A 20,362-nucleotide genomic window follows, 5' to 3' on the forward strand; every position below is an offset into this window, starting at 1 on the left:
TATATTCCGAGCTTCCCAGGGAGGATTTATTTACGTGCGCATAAGAGTTTTAGAGCCAGTAGGAGAGCGACCAATTAGCCATATTTGCAAAAAGATGCTGGGAAACTTTAACTGAAGGGTAGTCATAAGACCTCCAAGTATTTAAGTGCAAAGGAATAAACGTTCAGAATTAATTGCCAAATAGAGGAAATCGTTCTCCTGTTAGACACTGGACGTGTTTTACTCATGGTTATTTGTTAGATGTGTTACAGAGAGGAGGCTTGTTTCAAATACCTTCCTGTAAACATCACGCTTAATTTAAAACAAAAGATAGAGCTTCCATTTTATGTGGAGGTATGGGCTTTGCCTTCCTTATGTACCAGTAGCCCGGGAGTCCCTAAAACAAGAAAACAGCAACATTGTACGATTCAGATGGAGTAGCCTGGATTCGCTGACAATAAACTACTGACTTAAAAAAAACCACTTCATGTTCAGGATAGAGATGATAGATATTTCTTTACAGTGTCTTATTTGCTATTTTTCAACTAAAACCAGGCAGTAAATCAATCATCATCTGTAATTATTGCTGCAGTAATTACCTTTGGGGAGTAGGTTATCATTCTTGGTGGCCTTTGTTCAAATATCTTTTTCATTTTCCCTGTTTTATTTTTCTTGAATCATGTCAATTTTTGAGGGGATTAATAGTATTCTGCAAGCGGTCCGACTGTAAGATTTCTGAAAGGGCTAATAATGCGATTCCTCTGAGAAGTTGCGAGATGCTTGCCATGGACATAGCATTTAAATTCATTGATAAGAGTCTGCCCATCAATTATTACATCTTCATTTTTAGTGAACAAACAAAAGCTGTAAGTAATGTTGCAATTTCAGCTGTACCTCCAATGCAGTGTTTATTTAAATTCCTTATTTCTTAAATATTACTGATTTAGTCAGTGCAAAATATAGTTCTACAGTTCAAAAATAAACAGTATTTTAAATAGCTTCTCTGAAAAACTATTCTTTGAATGTATGTAAATGAGTTATTTAAACTCATGAGTGCTGTTTTACATCTAAATAAAATATGGAGTTACAGATTACATTTCCAATTTGTCATGTACTTAGCAACCCTTTCTGGGGGGAAGATATAAGAGATATTTTTGATATGTCTGTCACTTTTGATAACTTAATTTGAAACTTATATCTTAGGGGAATACTGATAGAAGGCAGGTAAATACATTAAAACAAAATGACAATTGGGTTTTTTATGTTGAATGCGTGAAACTAAGGTTCATCTGAAATGGTGGGTGTTAAGAACCTACTAATGACTAAATTTCTTCTATTTCTTGAAAATACACTTTTTTAAATTACCCTGGTTTCTATTTACATTCCTTTTCTATTTCTTTTTTCTCTCCCTTCCCCCCCCCCCCCAGCCCGTTTTGGTTTCTTGCCAACTTTGGTCTGACTGTCCCCCAGCTCTTGGTGAGGATTACATCTCAGGTTTGGACCTAGGAAAGGAAGAAGGCATAGCTAACATTAGATAAGCCCCTTATAATTTAAGAATAATAAAAACATCTTTCCAAGGAAAAATAAGATCATAATTATTTTCCGTGAAAAGCACTGTCTCTTACAAATATACTACAGGCTTGTGGCAAAAAAGATTCTTGAAAGGAGAGTAGATTATTTAACTTTCTGAAAAACTGTAATTTGAATATCTTATTTTACTTTAGGAAGGAGGAATTGAAGTTCAACTGCTGGGTTCTTTTAGGCAGAGGAAGGATCAGTTGCATCAAACTCATCAGTCCTGACCTATATTTCATTCTACTGATTAATTTATCCCATTTCCTTGGCTAGTTTCTGGGAAAAAAAAATAATCTATTAGATATCATTGACTGGCTCAAAATCACCTAATGCGTTTGGTGGGGGAGGGAGGATAGCAGGAGCAAAAGCAGGTGGGGAAAGGTAAGTCAGAGATATGATACCCAGGTATAAGCCCCCAAAGAGCCACTGTTTCAATGAAGGGTATTGAAGGAGGGCAATTGGCCTGACTCCTTAAACTCCTAACACTTAAGGGCAATGCAATTCCCTCAGGAAAAACCTGCTGGAGAACCCCTGAGATGAGAGAGCAAAGGTAGCGGGGGAGAGCAGCTCGGTTGTATCTTGTTTAACTTGGCAATTTGAGTGGTAAACCTTTTTTTGTGACTTGGCATGCTTTGTAGATATCACACTTAGGTTACTGACTGCCTTCCCCCCTGCCCCCTACCCTTGCTGGTTTATGGGGTTTTAGTTTTGGGAGGGCTTGAGGTTTTTCTTTTGCCCTTACTACCGGCTTTTGATGAGAAACTTTGTTTAGAAACAAAGTTACAAAAATATAGTCACTTGCAAAGAAAACCGGGTATTATTTATACTAACTTGAATGAAAATGTAGTCCTACTAAACATTAAACTCGGGTTTCTCTAAGCTAAAGTCAGGTAATTTTCGTTATGCTAAAGTCGCCCGTGAAAAATCACTGCAATTGTAGGTGTTAAGACAAGCCATCACAAGGAAACTAGAACAGCCCCACACATTTAATAGAAGCGCTGATCTCTGAAAGTGATTTCTTTTGGAAAAAAATATAAAAATATTTTGTTATTACTTGGAAGTAAATTTTTACGCATTGTAATTTTCTATCCTACGTCTGACCGCAGAAATAAAATTACTGAATGTTAGTTCCTAGAAAGATGAGAAGGAAAAATTTATCAGCTGTATTTTACGTATCTGTGCTCTGCTTAAAGAAGGCTTGTGTCTTGACATATTTCGGCAAGCCCGGAGTGTCTCTCAAAGTTGTTCCCTCTTTTTGAGGAAACCTAGATACTCTTTCCATCCCAACTGAATTTACAACTGCAACTCAATTCATGCAGGGTGTTGGTGAACTGAGTAAATGTACCTGTGTTTTAACGCATCTTGTTTTCTCATCATAAATTCAAAGCGAAAGGATATTTCTCATCCAGAGGTGCGGGTGATGTGGTGTAGTACCAAGGAAGGTAGAACAGTAGTGGATTAAAACAGAAATCTTACTTAATAGTAGCAGTAGTTCAGAGAGAATTTGACATTCGGATCCCCTTCAAACAGTAGCCTTTACATTTCTGTGTATCTGTCAACTGTTTGAATGTTTATTCTGAGCCCCAACCATCCCCAGCTTCTAAATTGCATGGACTAGACTGGAAAGTCATTAGATTGTCTGCTGATTAGACTATAATCAATCCAGCATAAACAAAACCAGCAATTAGTATTGGCATGATTTCTGTGAACTTGACTTAAAGTTTCAGTATTGCAGGTCCAAAGAATTTTTTCTGAACGGGCTGTTTTCAGGAACTATGTTATTTTGGCATCATCATTTTATAGGGAGGGAACAAAAAATTCATAAGATTCCATTTGGCCTGAAAAGCAAAAACATCTGTTTGATGCATGAGTGGATTGCTGGCTTCTATTTGGCCATCCAAAAAAGGGCAAAAATTAAGATATAGAACATAAAAGAGTACATGAAAAAACAAATTACAAAGAGGATTTAAGATTAGCATCTTTTTATAATGCAGGCTATTTATAGTGTTCTCTTTTTGACTTGCCAAAGCATGCCCCAGCTCCTTTATATATTAAAAAAATCTGTAACAGCAAAAACATCCTTAACCTTTAGTACTTCATTGACTTTGGCAGTGCACGGTGTTATTGATGGTCTTGATGAGCTGTAGGATTACAGTAATATTACCCAGTCATTTTTGGGGCTAGCATGAGTTATATTGACCATCACCATCTACCTCTTAGGAGCAGGTACTGTTGGGTTGAACATCCAAACAGCTGCATCTAAACAGGTACCGGCTGTACTGCTAGGTCCATAAAGGTCAAATATTGTGACAAAGATAATATTAAGAAGCTGAGAAATGGTGCAGATTTGGTTTGATTTTGTTTTCCCGAGTTGCTGTTAACTTGTGTAACAAGGGAAGCTGTCAGTATGGAGGCACTTATCTAACATGTGTAGGATAACGTTATCTGCCATGATCTAAGATGTCTTGAAAGGCTTTATGTTCCTCTGTAATTCATTCAGTCTAATTTACAACTGGTTTAAGAGATCTCACTTCTTTGTTCTGAAACACGGTTCGGTATTTTGAAACTCGTGCATTTTGGCAGAAAAAAAGTAATCCTTTTGAATAATTGTACGTGAGGAAAGGATCTAGAAGAACTGTTACCATTTTATGTAGACCATAAGGATTCAGTGTTTTTTCTGTGTAAAACACTGAAAATGAGATACTTGGAGTTGTTTTTTTTTAGATTGATTAAAATATAATATAAATGCTGATACCTTAAGACAGACCTCTTAGCATCATTCCCCAGCTGTATTTTATGGTTTCTATTGGTTCCTGTAGGGCTACCTGAACTCAAAATCAGTCCCAGCTAGGGGTGGAGAAAAGGCGCTATTTCACTTAAATCAGAACTGTGGCATGTATACGTATGTATATATATTTTTCCCTGAAGGGACAACATACAGATCTACAAAGAATTGTGCCTGTTGTATTTGGTGCTGTGAAAATGTACATGTCTGTTTTCAAATACGTTTTGCAGTGTGTTACTACAAAGCATTCAAGTTTTTCAGTTGCTGTCTTTACAAAAGTCAGACAGCACAAGAGAAGCTTTTAAATACTTTTAAATCGTAATGCTACACTTGGCATGGGACTCTGACAAAAGATGAATGTGCAGAAAACCAAAAGAGGTGGTAAGGTTTGTTTTTGTTTTAACTTTAATTTTAGACAACTTGGGTTCTATTTCACCTCAAGTATGAGTAATTATGCTAGTTTAGCAATTATTAGAGATGAAAGAAATTCTGTTAGATATGAGTCTCCTAAACTTCAGTAGCTTTAGTTTTATCCAGGATAATGATCAAGGAGTAGTTAGCCATATGCCTAGGGACTACACTGTAGCAAAAAAGATAGGGCTGATCTTGGGGGTATCTTTATTACAACATGTTATAATTAACATTTTCATTCAGCCCTCCTACTTTCCAAAAAAAATCTGCTTTATGTTCTTCTGTGCACACATTAGTGGGACTGCACGGAATTGCCCTCTTCCAATGGATTTTTGAACCAGGATCATTGTCCTCCGTATTTACAATAGTAGTTAACACTGGTCACACTTTTTTCCCCTCGCTTCACATTCCTTCAGTTTCAAATACTTTTTTCTGCTCTATACTGCAGAATTATTGAGAAACAGATACAGAGGATTTTTTTGCCTCCTTTCTCAGGATTTAGTCTAGGTTATGCATGTTTTCCTGATGTGTGCACATTTGCGCCTTTTAGATTTTCCTTTAGCTAGAGTGATGCTGTGCATGCTATGCTGCAACTTTTCTTTGTACAGTTGAATCCGCATAATGTGTACTCAAAAGGGTTGTAGCATTGTTACTTACCAATTCTACACAATTAGTGCCCAATGAAATTTTAGATTTTGGGGGGGATGTGTTTTCATTGTGTTTTTTTCCCACTCTTTTTTATCATGGGAGCAAGACAGAGGGATGTTTTTTGAGTAAAAGTGATTCATCTGATACTTTCACTTTTAAATATAGGTGCAATTAGGTGCAATTTTTCTAAGGTTAGGATTTCTAGTCCTTCAGAATTTCTTAAAGTCATGTATATGTCTCTTGGTATAGTGAATTCCCCCTCCCCCTTCTTCATTTTAATGTGATAGGGGCTTACTATGGTTCTTAAAATTTGGAAGTACTAGTCATTAGTTAAACAGGTTCTTGGCTGAAGCGGAACACCTTTTTGCCCTGAGGACAAATGGACAGGATGTTGGTAGTGAGAGTATCTGTGTTTTCCCTTCTTCCCAAACCCCATTTTTGGAGAGCTTATTCTCTCATGCAAGGCAATAAGCTGGAACAGGAATTTAGTCCTTACCTAAACGGAAGTGCAAAATCTCTCTCCTAGTTTCTCATACAGATGCTCAGTGCTACACACGAGCGTGGAAAAGCTAGAACACTTTTAAGTCTAAATGTCCTGGTTAACTGCACAATAGATGGCTTTTGTGTACAGTCCCTGAAACTTGTTGTGCCCTTACTATTATTAGGTTTTGTTTTGCCAGGAAAATATATTTTAAAGAATGAATTCCGTGATAATTGATTTTTTTATTCTTTTGTTCACTTCTTTTGGTAACCTGTCGAGTTCAATGTCCATTATTGACTTGTTAACTTCTTGAAAGGAACTTTAAAAACAAAAATAAAATACCTGCTGTGTTGCTGGACTGGATGATGTGATGTAGTTAGGCAGTGTCCTTGGGAAGACTAGGCTATGCTTTGATCAACAAAACTTTCTCTGGCACTGAATTATGATGGCTGGGTTTTTTTTTTTCCAGACAAGAGTCAAGTGAATTTCTAACTTTGATAGTGGCAGTAGGAAGGAGGAGGGGGTGGGGAAGTTAATTATTTTCCACCTCCAAAGAATACAATTGTGAGGAAGGAACTTTCTGATTCACTGGTTCCAGGACAACAGGATGTCAAGATCCATGCCTGATGTAACATTTTCACTCTGAAGATGAGAGGAGGAAATGAGGCGCTATTGGTCTGTGCGTGCAGCCGCTGGGAAGGGATTGCCTTACGTGGCTTACAAAGAGCTAGAGCATAGGAAAAGATTTGGTTTGCGATTTCTGGTGAATCTGTTGAGCAGAAGACTTGCTTGCCAGATACAAACGTAAATCAATGAAGAAAGGTTAGAAAGCTCTAAGGCTAGGTCAAAAAAAAAAAAAAAAAAAAAAGGGCTTGCATACTGCAAGTACATGCTAGTACTGCAGTGCTTAGTTAGAGGTGCCTGGATGCCTAGTGGAATAGTCATCTTGCACCAGGCACTTGGATTCTTTATATAATTCATAGGTAGGTTAGGGGTTTATGAATGTTGTTCAGTAGGAACTACCTTAAGGAGAGAGTAGGAAAAACTTGGAAAGAACAGTGTGTCTTAGCTCCTCCCCTGTTCTAGATGTGGGAGTCTTAATGCGCTAAGTAAATCTCATAGCAGTCACTTATCTGATCCAGCTTTTTGGAGATAGGGGACAGGTTGTTCCTTTCCTCCCAAGTCAGAAGGAATTGAGGGGTTGTGCTGCTGCTCTTCCTCTCCCCTTTACTGAAAAGGGAAAGTTATTTGCTCTGCTAGGATGTGATAGGCAGGGATTCTGTTCTGTACTTTGTCTAAGGGTGTTTGAACCTGTATCTCACAGGGAGTACATCAGTCATTACGCAGCAGTGTATTGTGCTATGAGCATGAGTTGCCCTTTTATTTTTGTCAATGACGTTTCCCTTTTCAAAAGTGTAATTAAGTATTTGTTGAACAAGAGGATGAGAAAGGGTGCTCACACAGAAGACTCATGGCTCTAATGGCTTGAGTACCGATGGAGAAAGAGGAGACCTGAGTCCTGGTCTGCCAAGTACTTACTGCAGTATTACTTCTGATGAATTATTTCAGTAAAACTAGAACTGGAGCCTATGTGTCCCACTTCCCATGTGGGTGCCCTAACCACGAGGATAAGGTATCCTGTGAATTCTCCTCCTTTCTAGTTCAGTGAATACTGTAGATGAGGTATGACAGCTTCAACAGCAATGAATGAGTGCACCTCAAGTCTGAGGGTAAGTGCTTTTTGTTAGGAAGCTCATGATGTGAGTACAAATCATTCCGATAGAGAAGAAAGTGGGGCTGGTGCCACCCACATCCTGGGTGAGCGATCTAACCGGTGGGCGTGGGCAAGAGGGGGAAAGGAAGAGGTATTTCCACCCACACATTTTCTGCCAGTATCTTGTAGCAACCAGGGAAGGATACGTAAACCCTGAAGAACCAGCCCGTAAGACTGCGTCCACAGTCAGGGCAGGCAGGAGAATATGTAATCTTCCACTAGCCAGCTGTGGTGAGGCTTTGATTGGATGCCAGCATTGAGCTGCACAGCACTGAGAAAGCCTGGATGATAAAACCAGAGGTGCTGCCTGACCTGAGTGGCATCTGAGCAGATCTTCTGGCAATTTACATGCAGCATCCCCTCACTAGTTCTTGGGCTTCTAAGCTCCCTCATGGATATAGACCAGAGTGCTGTTCTACGTGATAGACAATAATCTGGAACAGAGCAGAGAGTTTGAGGGATCAAAAAGAAACTTTTAAACCCCTGGTACACAGTAGATGGAGATCTCTGGTAAATCAGGGATAATCTCAGTTGAAAGGAGGGAGGTTTTTTTGACTCAGATAAATGTATGTCTTTAGGTAATAGAGCCAAAGCATGCAGCTGTATTTTGTTTTGGTGTTGGAATGGTGTCAGACAACCTGAACTCCCCAATTTAAGTGCTTAATTTTAGGCATATAAATAAATGACTTAACTTTCAAAGGCAATGAACATCTACAGTAACCTTTATTGTAGGTCCTCATAGCCCTCCCTTACATCACCTGTCTTCAGATTTGTGTAATGTTGGTTACTTTGAGGTTCTGTGATCCATGTGTCGCTTTGATTCAAATTGCTCTCTCTTGCTGAGTTTAAGCTTTTGCAGACAGTTTTTAATGAATTTCCTGTTTTCTAAGCAGAGTTGAAAATACAGCCCTGTAGGAGTACCAGACATTCTTAGTTATGTCCCTCTGAGAGAGTAAGAAAGCTTAGGTGATAACCTAGCTTCAGTATACTGAGAGGAGTCACTCCGAAAGCATTCGTGTTAAATACTGGCTTTGGTAATTAGGCTTAAAATTTATCTTAGCCTCCTAACTTCTGTCTTTCCTCAAAATGGACTGGATGCCCACAGTTGCATTGCCAGGAATGGAGGTGGACTACTCATTTTAAGACAGGCAGGACAGCTGAAAGTCCTGACCCTGGTACTAAGAATTGACTCCTAGACAGATTCTCTCTTGGTTTGCTAATTCTCACCATGGTCCTCAATTTGACTCGCAGATACATTATAATCTGTTACATTGCATGATGGAGAGTCTTAGGGATGTCTGGAATTTATTTGAGGTTTATAAAAAGCTTTAAGATTCTTTGGAGAAAAGTACTTTTTAAAATATATCGTACCATTATCAGTTTGGTTTAAACAATAAAAATATGAGTATATATATGTAGATGTGGCTTAACCTTGTTAAAAGATGTGTGATTAGGAAGGCAAAGTTAGCATTCTGGGCAGGATTAATTAATCTACTGCCTCAGCTGTCCAGAAAAAGATATCTCCCCCACCCCTAGGTTTGGGATTTCTGTAGAATTCTCCCTCTGCTGCAGGAAAGAGCATCTTCAGCCTTTTCTGCGCACAATGTTATGTAAAACTGGATGTCTTTAGGCTGTCACATTTGGATACTGTCATCCCTGAGATCAAGGGTTGGAAGAATATCCAAAGGATTTCTTAAGCGTAATTTCTTTCCACTTAAGTGTATTTATTACTTTTATGTTTATGTGCTGCCTAGGAAAATACTTTATTTTAGCATAAGAATAATATTTTCCAACCACTGCAGTCTAATTGGGAACTCCTAATTCAGTCTTTCTACAAGAAGAACATTAGGGGAAAAAAACCCCAAGCTTGATGTTGGGATAGACTAAAGAGAGGAGTAAAAAATGTGAATGCTATGAGGGGATTTGTCTTATGGAAAAAGCAAATGCAAGAAGAAAAAAGCTTCATGTAACAGGAATCTTTTAAGGAAAATAATTTCCGATATCGAGAGAAAACTGTTACAATGCTGGGAGGGGATAGAAATAGGAAAAGGGGTATGTCACAGCACAAAGGAAAACAAATCAGAAACACATATATTCATGCATATGATTTATTGGATTTTTGTACAGTTGTGGCTACACACAGAATTAATTTTCAATAGAGTTCTGGAATGTAGATATTTGAAATGTTAATATGCAAATGCATTTCTTTTTCTGATGTCTCACAGTCAAGTCATTGGGTGCATATACATTTGAGAGTCAAAATGGTAATCAGGTTTCTGGCTAGTAGCTGATAGATGTATATCGATACTAGGTGACGTTGTTCAGAATACAATACTTTCTCAGTAGTTCTGAACTTTTATGAATGCCAGTTATCTTAAAGGACATTATGAAACAGCCTGAAATGGTTGTTGACTTCCAGGAGTCACGCACTGAATGTGCTGTAACTGCTGTGCTTGCATGTGAGGCCAGAACAGTTTAAAAGGTGAGTCTTAGAGCACCAGTGGTACCTAGGGAGAGAAGAAAGCGGAGGAAGGTGTAGCCCTAGCAGGTGATGCATTGACATGTGATCCTGCATTTTATACTACTCTGTAACTTCTTTAATTTCAGGTTTGTATCCTGACTGAACCCTTATGGAGATGTATTTCCACAGCACATTATTGCAAAGGGCGAAACATCTTCAAAATCCATTGACTTTAATAGAGTTGGATACTCAGCACCTCCTGTAACTGGCTCTTAAATTTGCCTTCTGCGATGTGATTAATCTATCTAATCATACTTAATATCTACCTGTAGATGGTGGCAGTAGGAATGTCCTCTTGGTTTTTATGTGGCCACGAGGAGGAGGGAAAAGAAAAGTAGAGAGATACTTCCAGAAATTAGAGTCATTTGTAGGTACTGAAATAATGGCACACACATTTTATTTCTGTTCTGTCTGGGTAACTCGGCAAATTGTGTATTGATTATGCTAATATAGCTAGTGTCTCTATTACTTGTCTGCAGAAATTATTCAAACATGTAGATTGAAGATGCACTTGGCAAAGTTACCATCCTAAGAAAAAGGCTTTTGTGCAAAGATGGCTTTAAATTGAATTACTAATCACATGCTAATGGAAATTTATAGATTAAGTATTGAATTATAGGAAATGCAAAGTGCAAGTTAAAAATACATATTCTAAACTTCCTATCCTGACAGTCTTAGTTGCTATATTAGGTTTATTTTCACTTCTCTCAAGGAATATGCTTTAGGAAGGGATAAATCAATAGCAATCTATTTTTATAGTTTATTTTGGGATATGTGGCTTCTCCTGCTTTGTTTAAGAAGCTGAAAAGAGGCTCAGGCATTTGGGACAGTTTTTTTTTCTTCTTTTTAAAATTTATTAACCTGCCTAGACTAGAAGAAAATAGACTTTTTTCAATTATCTTTTGCTTTTATTTTATTATGGTTTGTAATAGCTCAGAAGCCATAAATCTTAGCCAGAGTTCTCCAAAAGGCTTCCCTTTCAGTGAAAATGTCCTTTTTCACACATTTCTAATTTTATCCATTTCTTTTCCATACAAGGTTTTTCACAGGCATCAACTAGGAATGACTTGTGCTCTCCCTTAGGGTGCTTAATCTACAGATTTAACTCTTCAGTGAAGGGGAATCCTGGTTAGTCAGTAGAATATGAATGAGATTTTGCAAGCTAGAAAATCTGTGTATATTTTATACTAACTTTATAAAATAATCTCCCTCCTTTATGGCCTAACCAAGCATCCCATGAAGAGACTAAGCAAAAGGGGTGAAATCCTCACTGATCAGCAGGTGTTGCTGTGGAGCAGTCAGGAGATTATTTCTATTTTTAGGACCTTTATGTCAAAATTCCCACAGGTTTTCCTCATTGACTGTCCTTAATGGTACTACTTGATTTGAGATTGTGTTTGTTTGGGGTTTTTTTCTTTAAAAAGGAATAGTTGGTCTTTATGTTGACATTCAGCAGCCTAAGCATGAGGGGTGCTCTGAACTGAACCCGGGGTTTGCCTTGGACACTAGCTGTACCAAAGCAGAAATACCCTAACCTTTCACATAGATACAGCTTGAGTTTAGAGATATGTTTTTTGCAGTAAAATTTTAAAAACTGGTATCTGTCCAAACCACAAGCTTTTATAATTGGAGATAGAATTGACATGCTGGAATTCTGTTTTCCCTTACTAAGATTTTTTTTTTTTCTTTAAATTGCTCTCAAGAAATGTGGTGCCACAGTTGTTGTGGTGATCTGCTCTTTTTTCGAAATTTTATTATTTGGGTTTCCTGTTTGTTTTGTTTTTCGAAAGTTGCACTGAGAAAATATGTAGTAGGGACTTGATGGTTTGTTGTTTTAAGGAACAGATAAGTAAGTAAATTGAGAAATATTTCTACAGCTAACAAAACAGGTGACCTGTGGTCTTAAACACTTAATTGTAGGGACAAGGAATATTGTTGCTTTCATCACAACATTATTTCAAACGTATCTAGAAGTGCTGTTCAGCGTAAGCTATTGTTCTGGTTTTCTTTCACCTTTTACTAGTATTCTATTGCTTTGTTATCTAGAATTTTTCTTACTTTATGCTAGGATGTGGTGGTATATGCTGTAATGAATATGACACCTCTATGCGCAATTACAGTCCTAGAATATCAGTACTTTTGATGCTGGAATTAATAGTAGTGCGTACATGCTACTGTTTTATCTGCATATCATCCTTGTGGCTTTTTTTAGTTACATTTCATGCCAGTGCTAGAGAAATGGGTTTGGTTAGCACAATTTAAAGCATCTCATTATATAGGTTCTGCTTAAAGGTGCCTTCCTCCCCTGAAAGAAAGTGGTATAGTTCATGTTTAAGGGAAGTTAATGTTGGCTGCATGTCACACTACCTTTCCTAGTCAGGTGAGTTTAAAAGCAGCCTCAGAGCTGAAATAGGACAGAAGTTTTCAGGGACTGGTTGTGGAAGGGCATAAAGTGCTACTCGGGAGCTTATCTGATGCTACCAGCTGTAGCTTACTTAAGGTAACATGCTAGTTGGAGGAATGATCTAACTTAATGCAAAGGAAAATGAGAAGCTATTTTCTAGATGATTTCTGCTAATGCTAAGATTTCCCTAATTCTGTGGGTTTTGTGGGGTAGTTTTCTTATTCCTTTTACCATATTTCCCCCTAAATGCGGTTTTAATTTTCCAGACAAATATGTGGTCTAGTCAAATATTATTATCAAGTCTTTGTGCCATGGCCTGTTGCTATCTGCTTGATTCTGTTGTGACTGAGAGTCCTTAAAGGGCTTGAGCAACGGTTTAGAAAGACGCTAACCACAAAGTTACCTGTTCTGATACTTGTTTCCTTCTTGTAGTGTAACAAAGACATAGTGGTCAGCCTTTGTTGAAAGCAGACCTCAGCTCTCGCAGAATTTTCAGATCCCTAAATAGCAGGGAAGTTTTAATCATTTGATTTCACAAGGCATACACTGTCACCTTTTTACATTACAAAATTGCATGCCTGAAAACAATTCATTACGCAGTATCCAGGTTTGGGGTTTTGCCATTTTAAGACCTGAAAATGTTTGGTGTACATCTTGGTCAGCAGCGCAAGGCTGAGCACATTTTGGTGTGCAGCCACTTCTCCCTAGCAGCGAGAGATGCTGGTACTGCAGCTGGTGGCAGTAGACATTCAGTACAGAACAGCAGAAAAGATGAACTCCTGCATTTTGGTTTGCATACACTTACAAGTGGAGATCTGCTTCGAACAAACAGATCTTGTTTACTTCATAGCAGGTAGCTGCTTTATTTTGAAGTTTCCCACTTGGGAATCAGTTCTTGAAAAGTTTGTGTTTGGGCACCTCAGTTCTATGCTGAGACTTAAAAAAATGCTAGAATTTTCAAATTGCCTTTCTGGACTGGATTTAGACTTATGACACATATTGTGGTTGAGGATTTCGTTGGTAGATAATAGATACATCTATAACCTTTAATAAGGTTGATGAGTAGGTACTGATGACCAACATGAGTTTCCTCAAGGGATGGAACAGTGGACTCATTTTGCAGTTTTAGAGCTTGTTCTTGAGAAGATTTTTTGGAAATAAACCAACAGCTGATGATGAGCATAAACAGGGTCAGGTTGGGCTGCTGCAGAGATTTCACTGGGGGCTCTGAGGGGGTCATGAAAGGCAGTATCTCTTTTTTTTTTTTTTTTTTTTAAACTGTATACTAGTTGTATTCATTATTTTTCTTGCTATATTAACGAATCTTACTGATCTGTGCTGCCCTAGTGAAAAATCTTTCTATTTAGCTTAGTTTGTGTTTGACCACGTGTTCCCCGAAGCTCAGCTTTTCATGAGCTTTTCCCGTTGCTTTCTTTGTCTGACCAGTTTCCTTTAGCTGTGAGGGCTGCTGGGGTGACTGCTTCGGCATAACAAAGAAAATCATACAGTATTATCACAGCTGAAGTACTGGTAACTTCATGGCTGCAAAATACAAATTAAACTGAAACAGTCAGCTCATAAAATCATATTTTGTGAAATACTTGACTTACTCCAGGGCTGGGGAAACTTTATCAGATCTCCGTTGATGAGAAGAGTGTGCTTACTAGCCACAGCTCTGGGACAGAGATAGAGATTGTTTAGAGTCCTCCAGAGATTGTACTTGACTCTTTCTAATATATGCACTGTGTTTCAAGTTTCTGGTGTCCTAAGAGTGTCCTTATGAAAACTGGTGTTTTTTTTCTAGAAACTCAGATTCTAGAAACAACCAGTTGTATGAAGCCTTGGGGTTGGCGGAGGAGGAAAAGAGGTACCTGTGGAGTGTGTATATGTATCTCTTCTTTTGAATATATGTCTAGATTTATATGTGACCCTAAATGTTGCACTCTCTTGTCCCGAGAACCAGGAAAAAAAAAACCCAAATCTTTGGATTTTAACTCAGTTGCATGGTTATTTTTGAGGTCTGAATTCTTGGGAGTGGAAATGCTGTAAAAGTGCAGTCTTTCCCCTTTCAGCTTTTTCCCCTGTGGAGGGAGAATGAATTCTTTTCTCTCTGCTGTTCTCTAACTCAAAGAACTCAGTCTTTGGGAGAATAAAAAGGAAATGGTTCTGCCTTTTAGCTCTTCCCTTACTTTTACTTTGGGAGAGTCACTCTTACTTAGGCATCATATCAGAGCATATGAGAACAGCTCTCTCTAATTTTTCAAAGTAGCAGCAGAATGGCTCTTGTTAGGTTCACTCTCGCCCAACAAATTTTGAATAGTGAATCTGACAAGAATTGTATTGTTTTTAGTTCTACTGCTCTGGAAAGCTGTGAGCCAAGGGAAAGATGCTGGCATGGTGTATACAGTAAAACAGCATGGGGTTAGTTCTCCTTTGCAAGGCTGTCTGCACTGCTGAGATGTTTGCTACTGAATATAGGATTATTATTATTTTTTAAAAGCTTATGTATGAATTAGCACACACACCTCTCCCGTCTGCCAGGAGAAGGCTTTCTTTTATCCGTGTGGAGCGAGCAGAATTTTAAAGCCCAGAATTATTCTCTCATTTAGTTCCATAATCAAATACAGTAGAGTGCATTGAAGACAAATATCCCAGAAGAAATTCGATTTGGTTTTTAAGCCATGAAACCGATTTGGTCACTGTTCTCAGATTTGTAGCTTCCACACAGCAACGTATTCCGTTTTGGTCTCGTCTACACTTTCGCACTTTGCAGTGCAGCTTTTCTTGCCCATGTTGTACAAGCATTGCTGGCTTTCAGAACTGAAGCTGGTGTAAAGATGCTTGAAACACTTCAGCTACCTACCTAACATCTTTTTGTTTTGTTTTGTTTTTGTTTTGTTTACCTTTTTCTAACAGTAGAAGAAAATGAAACAGAGGACCAGCAGGCAGGTGTGGGACACACAGCCGCACAGACTGGTAATGCTGAATTCCTTCATTAGTGCTTGCTTACTGTTTGACAACAGAGTGAGGGATTTTTTTTATCGGGGTGTTTTTGCAAAGCCTGCATTCTTCCTTCTCTGTTTCAGCTTAGAATGCATTCTTGGGGCTCGCAATGGAAAATTATATTCCTCTCCCCTCACCTTTCAGATCCTGAGAATTAGAAATTCTGCCTTTTGTAGGTCAGCCAACTGAAAGTGAGATGCTTCTAAAGTGCAGGAGGATGCTTTTCTTTTCTTTTTTTTTTTTTTGTTAAAATTAATCCTTCTCTACATCCCCCACATAAAACCCCACTCTATTCCATTTCAGATGAACTTGAATGTTCATTCCACTTAAACTATTTTGTCATCTGTAAAACATGTGGATAAGGGCAATTTCTTTTAGGATTGTTTGTATAATTTCTTAGCGGTCAGGGATCAATTAAGGGCTTCTTAATTTTAAGTCAGTGAGATTGGGTGGACAAAGCTGTTGTTTGAGTCAGGATCACAGGGTTCTGTGTTGTTAATAATCATGAAGAAATAATTGTTAATTCCCAATGATAACAAGGACTCTCTCATTCTCTAATACGGTTCTGAGAATGCAAGAAATACTTCACTCTGTATTTGGTACTGATTCCACAGAATTTTATCTGAAGAGCAGGATTGACTCATCTGAATAGTCTCATTCATTCAGCTGAGGTCACCTTTTGGAGTAAGGGCTGGCTCCTTAAGGATATTCCTAGAAGGCTAGTCATCTCTGAATACGTGTAGGTAATTTGTTTGAGAACAGTTGGAGTTATTCCTCTTGTGAAGGTGAAGAATGCAGTTAATTTTTTGTTCAGCTGGAAGACTTTATATTTCTCTTGTGTGTGTGTGTCCTGTGGGTTTGGTGTTTGGTGCCTTTTACAAGTTCTAGTGGCTCTGCGCATAAACTGTATTGTTAGAAAAGAGGAAATAAAAGTGAGAGAGTTCTCTGCTTTTTTAATGGGAAATTTCTCAAACTCTTCTGAATGCACTTATGTCTCCATTTAGCTATCTGCAAACTTGGAAAAAAGCAAACTTGTACTGCTGTAGTTGAAAAATAGAGGACTGCAAAAGTAGATATCAATATGCCAAGGAATGGTTGCTTTTCCACATTTTTTCTTAAAATAATTCTCCACAGTTAAGTTGTCTTGCTAGTTATTTATTTCCCAACATGTCCTGTGTTGTTTTCCGTCTGTTTCTAGGCAAGATTTAACATTCTGTTTTTCTCTATAGCAAGAACGCAGTGTCGATACTAAAAACAAAAAACCTTCTGATAGAGCAAGCAGTACAGAAGGCCCACACTGTGTACACTCTGCCAGAAGTTTTTATAGTAATACTTTGTATCTAAGCTCTGGCTCTAACCATTAAATGTGCTTTTTATAGAGTACCAAGTTATAAATGTAGTGCAGCTACGGCATATTAATCTTACTGCAGAGATTTAATGAGGCAGTTGTTTTGCGATGGACACTATTGGGAGCAGAGAGCGACAGAGTTTTACTTTACCACTGAGCTGAAGAAATATTCCTTGCCTGGTAATAATTATAACCACATGATCTAAGTTTTCCTTTCTTTTGCCAGCACTTTTCCATGCAGAAGTGGCTTGGAAGGAGGTCTGCTGCAAGGCAGTGAAATGGATTGGAAAGGAGGCTGTTTTCTTGGTAGTTTGATGTTTTAGTTGTGATTAGCTATGGATCCTGGTTGCATAGGCCGAAATATGTAAGATGAGTTTCAAGAATACAGATAGTCTTTGCCAGTCCACTGAGATGGCTTTTAGATATTCATTACTTTTACTTGACTTTTATATGGGTTATAAAAAGTAAATGTGGTGAAACCTCATTTTTACATGGACAGAATAGAATTTCTGCTGGTTGGCCTTAAACCGCTCCCATACTTGAAATTAATTGAAGTCCATGGCTTTATTGCCTCCAACGCTTTTAAGCCAATGCAATTTTTCATTTTCCCCAAAGTTGCAGTTTTATTAGACCAAGTTACAGCAATAACATCCCTTATGAGGAGGAGGAAGAAGGGAAAGGGGGAACCACCTGCCAGGGAACATAGTAATGAGAAAATCATGCTTCTTTTAATTTCCACTTATAAATAATGTTAACATAATCAGTAACAGAAGACAACTGTTCTTTCTCTTCTTTTTTTTTTTTTTTTAAAGTGCCTTAATAGGCTGAATTTATTTCTGTTCCAAAAATGTAACCCTCCTTTCCATACTAGATAATTTTCAGTGATATCTGCAGATGGAGCCGGTGTGTGTATTGTTGCTGGTGTGTATTGAAAAATTTCACTTAGTGCGTGGCAGCCTCTGAAATAGGCAGGGAAGCCTCTGGAAATGACAGTGGCATTTGCAGATGTTGGGAAAGGTAATCTTACTGTGAAGACAATCTTTCTTGAGGGAATTGTGGCTGTGATTGTTGCAGATATTGGGGAGAAAGAAATGTGGGAGATGAGTGACATTTGCCCTGAAGTCTGTTTGCGAGCATGAGCTTTGGACGGGAGGTTAAGGAGATAGTATAGATGAATGAATATTGCATTTATAAAATACATTTTATTCTAGTCTTTGAAAAGAGCAGCTCAAATAAGGCAGCTTATCCTCAGTTTAAGTAACTATTTAAGGTTAGACCAGCTCTTGATGGAAGATACTTGTCGTAACAGAAAAGCTATCTATTCACAAAGCATCCAAATGATATTTTCTCTCTTAAAATATCTTTTTATTTTGGTGGTGACATCTCTTCATGGAAGCGCATCACAGTGGAAATGCGTTCATTGAGAGAGGCTGAGACTGCCAGAACTCATTTCACAAAGCTGTCGTAGGCTAAACTCGAACCTAGGTCCCAGAGGGTCCCACTTAAGTGTTGACCTAAAAACAAATGTGCCAGTTGGCTAGAGCATGTATTCTAAAGTTGCAGCAGAAGGGAATAAGCTTGACTGACTTCTGTCCCTGTAGAGTTTATATCTGCAAATGCAGAAGGAGAAGCAAAACATTTATTAGTCTTAAAATGATTCTAATTTTAATAACTAGTCTCTAAGTAGGAAGCTTTAAATTGAGCGATTCTTTAGGCTTTTGTGCACGAAGGGGTGCATGTGTGCGTACGTGTGTGTGTATTGCTGAATTCCTGTAAAGTGCAAGTGTTTCTGAATAATAAGTCTCGAGAATTCCCTCCCCTCCCTTTTCTTTCCTTCAGCATTGTACTTAAAGCAGAGTCAGACACTACCCTTATTTTAAAACAAACAGGTCTGTAAACTTTATGTGCAGCATTTAAATACTCATGTTAAAATTCAGACCCAGTGCCCACATTTCCCTGAGTGCTGTCAGTTTTATGAGATGAAACTGGGAGCTTGAGCTGAACAACTAATAGTATGCGATGTGCACATGCTGCCTTCCAACAAGTGTTTAATGATGTTGGGGTCAGTTTGCAACAGTTAAGACAATTATTTCTTTTTCTGAACTGCTTATAACCTGGTGATCTCCTAACTACTTTTACTAATCTTGCAAAATATCTTGGAAAATGAAGTGGCAATGGAAGTTATTAGATTCAGAGCATTCAGCAACGGTTGAAATGTCATAAAGTCATAATTAGTATCCCTTTGTCATAATTAGCATCCCTTTTTGGTGTGTAATTTTGCAGACTACTCCTCTATTTGGAAGTAGCTGCCCAAGTGGAAGTTTCAGCTCTTGAAAGAACCTTGTGAATATAATTTGTCTTATAAAGATCACACTCGGTGTATAGGCAAGACTTTTGCACAGAAAATATATTTTTGCCTTCAGAATGTGTTTTTTATTTTTAAAAATTAATCTGGTTTCCCTCTGTAATATAATTCCCTTAAAAAATAAATTCTACCCTTTACCCCCGTCAAAGAAATTCCTCGGTTTTGATCACGAGCCACATAGCATGAGGAAGACTTCCTGGCGTGGGTCGTTTCCAGTTTCTGCTTGCGGGTCCGTCTGTATTTGAACAGTTGAAGGGCAGGGTGCAGCAGTGTCGACTGAAGGATGTAGAAGGATGATGAGAGCCCTGACCTTTGTTGTGGGCAACAAGAATGCCTGCGATTTGTGCACAGTGGCAAATACAGGGATGGCTGTAGGGTGCTCAGAGAAGTTTTAAGAATGGTTTAAAGTGGAATCCTCCTCCTCCTCCTCCTCACCCCTTCCCTATTCTAATGTAAATTTAGTGTTAGCACGTTTTAGTTTCTCTCCTCTCAAGTAGTTGTGCATGATCCTAATCAATTGCAGCACTAAAGTGGGTTCACAGATACCACCTCTGTGTTGCTGTGGACAAGAAGCCTACTCCTGGTTAGTCACCCGCTTGGCTAAAGAGCGTAACATCTTAAAATGTACTTGCACAATCTCCTGTTATTATGTGAATTTGTCCTTGTTTTCTAAAATGACTTGTTTCAGTCTCGGCCCTCTGAAATACCTAAAAGGAAAGATGAGACGGCCAAAGCAGAAAAGAGAAAAGTGGTGAAACACTTGCATTCCTTTTGCTGGAATGTACACAACCATTTTTCTTCTGCATTTCACTTGTTGTACTGTGGTTCCCAAGGAAAAACAAAGTTAAGTGCCAGCCTGCTTTATTAGGGAAGACAGATTGTTTTATTTCTGTCTTTTGAAGGAAGCTTTTAGTAAAGTGGGCAAAAAGTCAGGAGTAGTTAAAGCTACTTCACTCCTCCTCAGAGGACGAAAAGTTCTAGACTTCGCATTATCTCACTCTGTGCTGGTCATGTGCAGAACCGAGGTAGCGCAGCAAGCTGTGTGGCTTCTCTGCACAGAGGGGATGG

General features: G+C 38.4%; 1 protein-coding gene across 13 annotated transcripts in view; it reads left to right on the plus strand.

The window, feature by feature from the left end:
• Nucleotides 1-20,362, plus strand: part of ZNF521 (zinc finger protein 521) — a 235,061-nt gene that overhangs the window by 3,320 nt on the left and 211,379 nt on the right. For 5 of the 13 annotated variants that reach the window (XR_012833844.1, XM_075744217.1, XM_075744216.1 and 2 more), the window contains 2 exons: nucleotides 14,383-14,445; nucleotides 15,495-15,554. The exons of 5 other annotated variants lie outside the window; for them this stretch is intronic. Coding sequence is in view for 6 of the 8 variants with exons in the window: in XM_075744217.1 (XP_075600332.1) it covers nucleotides 14,383-14,445; nucleotides 15,495-15,554 (123 nt within the window). In the remaining 2 variants the exon portion in view is untranslated. The remainder of the gene's footprint in view (nucleotides 1-14,382; nucleotides 14,446-15,494; nucleotides 15,555-20,362) is intronic. 3 more of the 13 variants (XM_075744214.1, XM_075744218.1, XM_075744222.1) reach the window with 1 other exon arrangement.

The sequence above is a fragment of the Balearica regulorum genome, chromosome 2 (assembly GCF_011004875.1).
Source record: "Balearica regulorum gibbericeps isolate bBalReg1 chromosome 2, bBalReg1.pri, whole genome shotgun sequence".
NCBI lineage: Eukaryota > Metazoa > Chordata > Aves > Gruiformes > Gruidae > Balearica > Balearica regulorum.